General features: G+C 38.4%; 1 protein-coding gene across 6 annotated transcripts in view; it reads right to left on the bottom strand.

Moving 5' to 3' along the window:
* Cacna2d1 (calcium voltage-gated channel auxiliary subunit alpha2delta 1) overlaps window positions 1-11,616 on the bottom strand; it is a 451,116-nt gene that overhangs the window by 373,687 nt on the left and 65,813 nt on the right. For all 6 annotated transcript variants that reach the window (XM_031380027.1, XM_031380030.1, XM_031380032.1 and 3 more), the window contains exon 2: window positions 1,137-1,218. In XM_031380027.1, the coding sequence (XP_031235887.1) occupies window positions 1,137-1,218 (82 nt within the window). The remainder of the gene's footprint in view (window positions 1-1,136; window positions 1,219-11,616) is intronic.

Genomic DNA, 11,616 nt, shown 5'->3' with positions numbered 1-11,616 from the left:
GATTGTTGTTTTATATCAAACAACTTTTATAATACTCATTTTTATTGTTATAATACTTTATAAATTTTCAGGAATATGACAAAAACAGATATTGTAGGTATTGAAGGGGGGTCTCTGGGAGGAGATGGGGTACAAAAAGGAAACATGAATGTGATTTAATTCTATTTACTTAAAAAAAGACATCCTAAGAAAATTTTGAAGTACTTCTCAGGTTTTCTTTGGGGATTTCTGATACATAAGTTAAGTATGTATTTGTTTCTCTCAAAGGGCATTAACATGCACATGGGGCACTCGTACCTGGGAAATTTATTTTGCAAAATGCCACAAAATCCAAAACTTTTTGAGTACTTGGCTTGATGGCAAGAGTAAAATTACCTCAGAAAACCTATTGCACATAAAGCACAGTGTACTAAAGTGAAACATAAATTGCTTTCCTGTACAGCTGTATATGAATCATTTAAAAATTAGTGTTAACAATTGGGTCCTAACAATCTTTATGTGCATGAATAAAAACTTAAACTCCTAAAGATGTCTGGATTCAATCCATTTCCCCATCCATGAATCTCTATTCATACAATTTAATCTAACTTGCTACACAATATTTATATGATATAATCCAATCACTTTCTAAACTCATTTTAGAGTAACCTGCACAGCCAATTTAGAATTTTAAAAAAATATATCCTTTTAATGGTGTCTCCATTTTATTCATCAGAACCTTTATACAAATCTCAATGACAAATCCTAGTCAATAGATGTGGTTATAAACACTTTTCAAATATTTTTAAAGTACAAGCTAATCAAAGATTGAAGAAGTGTTCACATTAAGGACACTCAAACTTTAAGTCACCATTATGGTGAAATTCCAAAATACATTGTGAAGACTGTAGGCAGAGTTTTTAAAGGTATATTGCATCTAAACCTAAATCTGGATGGGGGAGCTAATAATTTCATTGTTACCCACAGCATTCTGGTTTCCAATAACCATCAATGTGCAGGAGCTACTAAAAACTGACTATGACAGCTGCATGGGAAATCATAGCCTGTCTGTAATATAAAGCTATGGCTTCCTAAAAGACATGATGCCATCCGAACTAAGCCGAGGATTGCTAAAATCCATGTCTGGGAATACTCACGTCGGCCAGCTGAGTCACTCCACTTGCTGTTTTTGCCAGTGTGACAAGGTCTTCTTGCATCTTATCCACCCATGACTTGATACTGTGGAATCAGAAAGAAGAACATTCCATCAGATTTCCCGCAAATACTGTTAGCACATTGATACTTTATATATGTACTTCGTACAGTTAAGTGTTTAGTCCCCCCAACCCCGCCCGCCGTAGTTCCCACTAAGATCACCTTCCCATTCCTCCTTCAAACCGAAAAGAGTGTTGAACCATGGTTACACTAGAGTTTTTAGTTTCGAAACTTATTTTGGTTGATGATGATGATGATGATGATTATCATTATTATTATAATTATTTGGTTCTTACATTTGCATGTGTGTACACACTGAAATGCTCCCAAATCAAAATGAGAAAAATGGCAGGGGCATCTTGGGACTCAAAAGAGTTAACATTTGCTCACTCACAAAATTTCATGGAAGCAGTTACTAAGCACAATGTTCAAAACTGCATATAAACTATACTTTCTGATCATAAATTGCGTATCTAGAATCATGTCATCAGCTTACACCAGAGCAAATCACAAGGTCACCGGTATCTCAATCCACAACGAACGGGTAAGAACATTTTATCTTCCCAGCGGCACTCTGAGGTCCTGAGCGACGGGAGCAGTACTACAGTGCTCAAAGGACTACTTCACTCCTAAAAATGCTTCCTTCAGCATTTAAGTTCAAATACTTTCAGATACTCTCTTGTAATTAATGCATTTAGCATCTTGAAACACAAACTATTAATATCAGTATGTTTTATAAACATCTAAATCTGAATAACACCCAGAACCCAGCGTTTGAATCAATGCAGTTCAATGTCCATTAACATAATGTTCTTATGTGGCATCATCATGCTTCAGGTCCTAAATGTGTTGCCTTTTCTCCAGGCAAACATAAAGAACATGGGTAACAGAGTAAGGATGCTTAGAAGAGGATTTGTGTTTGAATTTGAACTTCGAGTGTATGTGATTTGAATCAAGGAAAGTGCAGTGTGTGCGTGTCTTCTCTTCTGTCAGTGGTGAATTCCAACAGTTCACTAAGTCATCAACTTCATTTAAGAAACAGAATAAAGAAAATAAAGTGCAACCTGGAAAAGAGACTGAAATACTGTGAGAACACATAAAAATATCAAAGAGTTGAAAGAAGGAAAGAAAACTGAAAGTCAGTCATAAAGAGGATGAAGTGCCTTTAGAAAACAAGTCATGATTTATATGGGAAGCAAACCACTTAGAGAATAAAATATATAAAACCAGGAATGCTTTAGCACAAATAAAATCAATATAAATTTGTTCTCAATAATTCCATATGAATAAGGGAGGGAAAGGTAAATGACTATCAAAAAAACAACATAAAATAAAATTTACAGAATCATTAAAATAAATAGTGTGAATAATGTCCAATATCACAATTCATGCTATTTATGAATGGGTATACATATCTGAAAAACAGTATAAACACTAACCCAATCAGTATTATTACTATTGTTATTAGATAAGTAAACTATGCTTATTTTTACAGTTAGAAGAAAACAAATCACATTAGTGTACAGGTAAGAGCAAAGACTACAGAGAGTACTTTTTAATTCCAGTCAGATTGTCTTAGTTATACACACTTACTAAGTCCTAGACTCCAGAGAGAATGAATCATATTTCAAATATAATTCCTTAACAATGACAAGTGAGAAACATTAAGCATACCTAAACTAAAGGGGTGGGGGTGAGGGATGGAGAGAGAAAGAATGAAAAAGAGAATGTGAGTGTGTGTGTGTATATGTGTATGTGTGTATCTGTGTGTGTGTGTGTGTGTGTGTACATGACTATAATCCATTCCTGAACACTGATCTGTGTCACCTTAATATCCAAGTGCATAGTTACTATTGATGTTTACAGAGGTGAACTATTCACTTTTGGGCTGAGAAGTTATTCAGGACCTAAACAATTTTCTCTGCCCCAAATAACAAGCTGTCAAGAACACTTTCAAAGCATTCTTCTTTTTTAATAGATGTTGTTTTCTTTTTTAGCTGTTACCCAATTTTCTTCAAATAATACAGAAGCTGGAAGAAATTCAGAAAATATAACATTTACATGCAATCAACTACATCACACACCACTAAAAATATTTTTATATTTTCTGTCACAGTCTCCAATAAGCACTAGCACATGCTAGAAAGAATATGAAAAGACAAATTGGGATTAAAACTAGGTCTAGCCAAAGGAGAACAAGAATAAGAAGAATGTGGTGACTAAGAAATGTCTTTGGTGCTAAGAAAGAGCTATTTAATGGAAGAAAGGATATAAGAGAGAATGACCAAGCACCAGGCTCAACTCCCCTCAGTTCTTACACTGGCTCTCTGATTGCCATTAGGAACCTAATTAATGTAAGAGCTAATTAACAAAAGAAAAGCATAAATGTTTTATCCATTTTCCATGTCCATGGTGACTCACACGGGAGTGTGACACTCAGTGACAGAAGACAAAGTCCACTGCGGATGTGGAAGATCAACAGGACAAATAAGTAGCTAAACCTGAAAAATAAAACTTCAGAAATGCTACCAAGAGCCAGATGGGGAATAGGAAAGAATGAACAATCAAGCTTACTTCCGAGGAGTTTGTTTATATTCAAGTTCACTTAACCCCCAATTACCCATCTCTAGCGATCAAGACTGTTTCTTAGGTTTCATACATGAAGAACATCCCTCCCAAAAGAATTTCTTTGGTTTGTTGGGTTCAGGGAGAGTAGCCCTTTCATCAGGCCTATTTCCTTATGGGACTAAATCAAGATGCCAAATTTGCATATTTGAAATGACATACCATCATTAACCCCTTCAAATGTTCATGACAATAGCTACTTAAAAGGTGATATTTGAAAACCAAGTAGAACCTAGCAAGATTAAAGGAATTTACCTTGAAGGCACAGAGAACGGGGTGCTCTCAGTCACCCTCAGCAAGTGTGACTAAAGACCATACTATGTCTGGACAATGAAGTGACAGGAATTTGGAGGTAGGGGTAATTCAGCCAGAAAAAAAAATCACCATCTCTTAAGTAATATTACTGGGGATGTGGTTTGTATGCTCAAAAAGGATGGTGGTGTTAGAAAATGAGAAGCTAGACAGTAACAAGGTCAAAGAGATGCCTACGAATATGAGGACATAGATTTTCCTGACACCAAAGAGATGGTAGCTGGAGGTCAGGGCCAATGAAGAGAGGGTGGAGAGGTAACAAATAATAATGACTCATGTAACTCAAGAGTAATAGGAGCCTTCTGCTCCCTGAAATCCTGAAGTCTGCACAGACTACAGGCAATTTTGGAAACAACAGGTGAATGGGAGGAAAACCTGGTAGGTGATTTTGGAAGTTTCTCAGGAGCAGATGGAGGCATTGTGATCCAGGGTATTAGAAGAAAATGTAGAAGCATAGTAGAAGGCATGGAGTAGCTCAGAGGCTTCCACAATTTGGTCTCTGCTGGTTTGTTGTTCTGGTGCCTTGCTGGGAATTGATCCTGGGGTCTTGCACATGCTGGCCAAGTGCTTGTCTGCCACTGAGCTATACTCCAACCCAGGAGATGGCTTTTCCTGAATTTGAGGTGTTTTTCAGAGATCTAAGTATACACTAAGCAATTGAATGAAACAGGTTCAGCGCTGGCAGAAGAAAAACCTGGGATGAATGTAAAGATTGGGGGTTACAGTGTGTAGCAAGGACAAGGCAAATCAATGTAGCACTCCCTAAAGATCAGGTACAAGGAAGGAAATAAAGAGGAATTAGAACTGAGGAAAGCAACCATTAATGAATGGGTAGATGGATCTGAGTAGTGGTAAGAAAAGGGCATCTAGAACAATGGAACCAGAGAAGCTCCAAGACCAAACAAAACAGCTTCATGAATGATGGAGCTACTCAGGCTCAAAAAAAATAAAAAATAAAAAAATAAAATCAACAACAACAAAAAAAAACCCAAAAAAACAAAAAACAAAAAACAACAACAACAACAAAAACAGAGAGAAGCATCTACCTTAGCATGGAAGAGAATGAGACTTTGAGGTCTTGAGGCTCCTATTTGTTTTTACAGTGTGTGTGTGTGTGTGTGTGTGTGTGTGTGTGTGTGTGTGTGTGTGTGTCTGTGTTTTAAAATGAAATAAGGCTATTGACATGCATCTTCATAAAAGGTCAAAAAAAAAAAAGTGGAGGACATGTCATAGAGACCACATCTTCTTTGGCGATGCTGGAAGTGGTATACATTGCACTAAAGGGACACTCTAGATTTGGCAAAATGATCAAGAAGACTATACCCTCAGACCTTCTCCTCTAAAGACTGTTATGGTCCATGTATCTATCCTGATTTAGACAAACATCAAAAGCGTCTTGTGATAAAGAGTAGCAGAAGTGAACAGACCATTGCAGACTTTTGCCAGGTTACTAGACAAGCAGTGTCCCCTATGGTTAGACAAGCAGTGTCCCCTATGGTTAGACAAGCAGTGTCCCCTATGGTTAGACAAGCAGTGTCCCCTATGGTTAGACAAGCAGTGTCCCCTATGGTTAGATAAGCAGTGTCCCCTATGGTCCTACAGTTGTCCTTGAGCTGACCGTCCAGAGAGGACAGACCTGTGGTTTGACTTCTGTGTCTTCATTTCCTCAAGGTTTCCATGTCACTAAAATGTTTTATTACCAATTAATTTGCATGCTATTCTTTTATTAATCTGCATGTTTCAATAGACCCATTTCAGCTTCATTCTCCAGTGGCTGTGATTAAATACCCTGACAAAAAACAACGTAAATGAAAAGGGGCTCCGTTTAAAACTCCAGGTTCAAGGTATAGCCCATCCCAGTACAGATGCCAAGGAGGTAGGAGCTTGAAGCCACTGCTCATGTTGCATCCACTGCCAGGAAAGAGATGAATGCAAGCTGCTTCGCAGCCCTCACTCTCTGACCATAGAGTCTAGCACTCCCTGCACAGGAAAACGTCCTACCACAGTGGACAGGCTTTCCAACTTCACCCAACACAATACCATACAGGCATTCCCAGAGGCCCATCTCCTAGATACAACTATATTCTTTCAATGCATTCACAAATAGCAAAATAATGGAGAACATGATACATCCCCCCCTCAAGGGAAGATACTTCTTCCATGCAAACTTAATGGCAAATGTTACACTTTTTGAGACAACTGGAAACAATTAGAAAGACTAGAAAAAACTTTGAGCTGACTAGCTCCATTCAGTTTCTCTTGATTTCCTGAGTAAGAAAGGGGAAGTTACCCCCTTTTATTAATCTGCATGTTTCAATAGGTCCATTTTAGCTTCATTCTCCAGTGGCTGTGATTAAATACCCTGACAAAAACAACTTAAATGAAAAGGGGGCTCTGTTTAAAAATCCAAGTTCAAGGTATAGCCCATCCCAGTACAGATATTTATTCCACAGTGGATCTTCAGGAAAGAAGTCAGAAAGGGAGACTGGAAAGAAGGCTAGAGAGTACTCTAGGCATTGACCCACACTGGAGGACATTCTGTTCACTTGGGGCCAATCAGCATGAGTATGCATACATCTTACCAGCACAGGCTGCCCGACAACAGCATGGAAGGAAAATACTCTACATGAATGTGGAACAGTTACTACAGGTGTGAAGGGAGGACAGGGGCAAGTAACATCAAGGTTCTAGCAATTTCAAAATCCCTGCTGATTCTAAACTGCAAAGACTGCTAAAATATGCATTAAATTTTTAATATTATGTCATGAAGTACCTATTTACTAAATCCTTTATCTATGAAATCCGACACCCTATAACATAATGACTATGAAAACGCTATATATTAGCAAATTTTGAATTTTTCTCAATAACTTTTTAAAGTTTTTATCCTAGCAGCTTTATAAAAAAGATCTTGCTGTTCACGGTGAGAAGAAAAGTGGCCTGAGTACACATATTCCATTTGCACCACTTCAAACAACATATATGTGCTTTCAAAGAACAGATACTTGAGCTGAAAATGTATCTGAGTGGTAGAAACTGCTTAGACAGGGGAGATGGCTCAGTTAGTAAAGTTCTTGCCAGATAAGCATTAGGAACTGAGTTCAGGTACCCAGGCACAAATCCGGGCTTGCTGGGCAGTGGAGGCACAGCCTTTAATCCCTGGAGTCAGGAGGCAGAGCCAGGTAGATCTCTGTGAGTTCAAGGCTAGCTTGGTCTACATGAAATTGTCTGAATAGGTAGTGCTTGTTCTAACATTCCAAATTCAAATGTTTATTGAGTGGCCTAGAAAATTATTAGGTATTGCAATCCTCCTAGGTCCCTAGAACTCATTTCACAGCTACGAGCAAGGCTCCAAGTGTATAATGTTCTCTACAGAGTCAACATAACAGGAAGTATCCAACAACATACTACTGAGACAAATATTTTATTGAATAAATGAAATATTATGTATGCCTAATTCATTTTATAGTATACAAATGGTCAAAATCCTAAAAAGACAACATATGAAATGTTTCATTTTCATGGAGTTTAGAAGAAAAACAACCTGCTATCTTTTTCAGGTTCAGTTTGCCAGTGACACAGAATCCTTTAGAAAATTCCACTCTCAAAAAGAAAGAAAAATGGTAATCCATTTCATTTTGTACATATTTGAGGAACATCAAACTCAGAAAAGCACAATTACACCTCATTTAATCTATTGTAAAGTGCAACAGTTGATTAGAAAGTGTCAAGCTATTGATTTAATTATTTTAAAAGCTAAGCTGGTAGAGCTAAGCTATTGCTTGGGTAGAACAATGAGGTCACAGTGAGAACGAAGAACTGCTATAATAGCTTGACTCCGCCACTGGAGGTAAGAGTCAGAAGCTTAAGTTGTTTATATTGAGGTCTGACCTTCTTTCTATGTTGATGTGGGTAAGTCCTGTGGAAAAATAGATCACGTATCTAAAGCCATTACTATTTGTAGGGGGAAAAGTATTAAAACAGACACATTTCTCCGACGCTGTTCCACTAGTAATTGCCATGGAGACAAAAGAAGAATGTGGGCTGCAGCATAGAGAAAAGAGACAAGAGCTTGCTTTGCTGCAGTGAGGGTCTGTAGAAAGGGAGGAGCCCACGAGAGTCATCCTGTACCATTGCTGGCCCTTTCCTGAGGCAAGTCTCTGCCTATGCATTCTTTTTAAGCAATAATTTTATATTTAACCGGAGTGAATAAAAGCCACATTAATGCCTTAAGGAGCCGGAACAATTAAAATGCCCAAATATGTGCCAAAATAGCCATTTCAACTGTGCTAACATATAAATAACATGGTCATAAATTTCAGTAACAAGACATTTCAAAAGTAAACTGTTCTACTTGCTATAAATATTTAACCAATGATAAACTACTCCTATTTTTGTTATATAATAAACCACCCACAGTGTCCCTGCAATTGGGTAAAAATAGCATCAAGTAACCCAAAGATTTGGGAGGCATATAAATTTACTAAATATGCATTTCTTAGAACATGGTTTCAATACATAGGTGAATGTGTGTGCCTGTGTGCAATAAAATCCCTTGGCATCTACTTTATATTGTAGGATAATTGTGTGATGGGTGAGATGTTCCAGGAGCACTCGTTCCTGAAATTACTGGCAATTTAAGCATTTTCAGTAACACCGCTGCTCTCTTAGAAGGAAGCTGTTTCAACTTGTGAGATGCTTGAGGATCTGATTCCATTTTTATCCGGAGGAACTCTGGGAAACTGGGAAAAGGGATGGGATCACACTAATCAGAGTGGAAAGGCAAAGGGCCCGACCGTGGGAGACAAAGCTGCATCAATAGACAAGCCTCAGCATTTGCTATTCCAGTGTCTCTGCCTGGTTTGCTACCTTTACCTTTACCTCAACATGTGTGAATCCACTTTGCAGCTAATCAGATTCTCAGTTTTCAAAGAGCAAGGAATCTTTCCAAACCAGACCTGGTCTGTCATCTTGGAATCATTTTTTGTTTTATCCACATGTTCTAAATTGGTTTAGTCAATAGTTTCTGCCTAAACTGCTGCAATTTGCTTCCGGATTCCAAACAAACAAGCCAATGCCTTGGGGTTGATATGGTAATGTCACAGATGAGCTGGGGAGCTGGAGAGGAGAGGGTGGAGGGTGGAGGGTGGGGAGGGGCTGAGGGAGTAGAGGGGTGGGAGGGCTGGGGGGAGGGAAGTCCCATGTGGGATTTGCTCCCTGCAGCCCCAGCCCTCAGCCTTTTATCCTGCAACACCACAGTTAGTAATAACCCCCAGCACCATCCCTGCAGAGCCTGATGCCAACTGGGGTGTCCCACATGGCCACACAATCTGCTGCTGGTGTTTCTATGAACCAAATGAGCTGAATTTCTAATTGCTCATTACAAAACCTCCATTCATTTTATTGAGGAGCCCCTCTCTCCTTTTCCATTTGTATTTTACCTCGGCCACAAGAGAATGAGTTCACAAAATGTAGTTTAGTCTAACTCAAGCATATAAGCATTATTTAATGCCTTGACAAAAATTTCCTTATGTCCTTTTCTCTCAATGATTATGTGAGCCATCAAATATCTCTAGTACTGCAAAATCCTCAAATGCTTATTAATGTTAGGACTCTGATGTAAATGAGAAGTCCTCTTCTCTATTAGGCTCTGTGTCTAAAGTCAGCGGGCTTACATGTTTCACAAGCATGTCACTTTGTCTCATTCTATAATCAGGTTTCCTGCTAGCTGGAACTCATCATCCTTAAGTTTCTTGAGCCTTCCCCCTCCCCCAGCTCCCACCAAGCTGATTCAGGTTCCTCTTCTGTTAAACCCAAATCTTCAAAATCTCTTAAATCTTTCCACCTTAATTTTCCTAAGCAACATCCAGCCAATCCTACACAGTATCATGCAGTGATATACTGTCTTGGGTCAGCATCAACAGGAACACATAGTTTCCTTAAATAGATAGGCCATGCAATTCTTTCTTGTGTCACCAACAAGTATAGTTTTGCATGTTTACTGCAGACTTCGAAAACGAACATTTCAGCATGTATATTTCAGGAACTATTTTTGAACATACTATATGCACAACATCTTCAATCATTACAAAAATCTACTGAGAGTTTCAAAGTCTTATTTTACAGGTAAGGAAATGGGCGTGGTGACTTTAAGTTGCCTAAAGTTATCCAAATAAGCAAAATATTTTGTTCTTAAGAAACAACACAAAGCCTGGTAGTGGTGGCGCACGCCTTTGATCCCAGCACTTGGGAGGCAGAGGCAGGCGGATTTCTGAGTTCGAGGCCAGCCTGGTCTACAGAGTGAGTTCCAGGACAGCCAGGGCTACTCAGAGAAACCCTGTCTCAAAAAACCAAAAAAAAAAAAATAATAATAAGTAGAATTGTCTTTCATCTTTGATATGTGTTTTAGTATACAATATTCTAAAAGCAACAGTAGGAAGTTCAGAGATGAATGGGCAAGCACGGCTGCTTCATCCAGCTTTCGTTATTTTAGATGCAGGTTCACATAAACAAATGCATGAACATAAAAGCCACGGGCCAGTCTGACTGCCGGGGCATTTCCTTTTAAATACAGCCCACAGGATCATTTATCTCCCAGCTGTTCCAGGGCAGAGTTTACTTAACAATCAAAAGCTGTCAAAGCAAATACATTAACTTGCAAATAAGACAATAACTCAGTCTCTGAAGACCAGAAACAAAGAAGACTGCAAGCTTAGCCTCTGACATTTGTATTCTTTTATTCGTGAGCACAACGCAATGGGGAACTAGGAATAAAACCTTCGAACATGAAGTGGTAAATAAATGCCCAGCTCAGAAAAGATATTGCAGTTTAATTGCTTTCCACCTTTCTGCCCCCAGAATGTGGTTCTCTGACCTTCTTTGCCTGAGCAGCACACAGCCTGCCTTTCGACTGCCCTCTGCAGCACTGCACCCATGGCCACGACAAACAAGAAGGTTGCTTCCTGGAGAGGAATGACAGCCAGCTCCCTCTTCCTAGCTGTCTAATGAAAACAGAACCTAGAACTTGCTTTTGCTTTGTTTCTTTTTTTAAATCAAGTTATATTTCCCCAGTAACACTATAAACTTTTTAAAAGAGAACACTTTTCTTCAAGATTTTTAATTTAAGTTGAAATAAACAAAGATATGGAACTATCATTGGTTACTGGGGTGGAAAATGGGATGTGCATGTTTAGAGATAGAGTACACAGGATGTGGATAAAATTGATAGATTTTATTTCATCAAAGATTTGTTAAACAGAGTCCAGTAGTTCTCGTCAAGTACAAAAACTAATTGTGAGATAGTGGCTATATAACTGTAAAAACCAGGTTGCTATATATACCTCAGAGCATCATGTAACAATCAAAACAAGTAACAAGTTCTATTTTAAAAATTAATGGTTGCTTATCAAACGGCAAACATTTTAATACTGCTAAGTAATCCCTTTCAGAAAGCAATACTTTGATGAAAGATTCCTGCAATGAATG

This window comes from Mastomys coucha, unplaced genomic scaffold (assembly GCF_008632895.1).
Source record: "Mastomys coucha isolate ucsf_1 unplaced genomic scaffold, UCSF_Mcou_1 pScaffold19, whole genome shotgun sequence".
NCBI classification, from domain to species: domain Eukaryota; kingdom Metazoa; phylum Chordata; class Mammalia; order Rodentia; family Muridae; genus Mastomys; species Mastomys coucha.
Note: the sequence above shows the minus strand (reverse complement) of the source record. Positions and strands in the feature narration are given on the sequence as shown.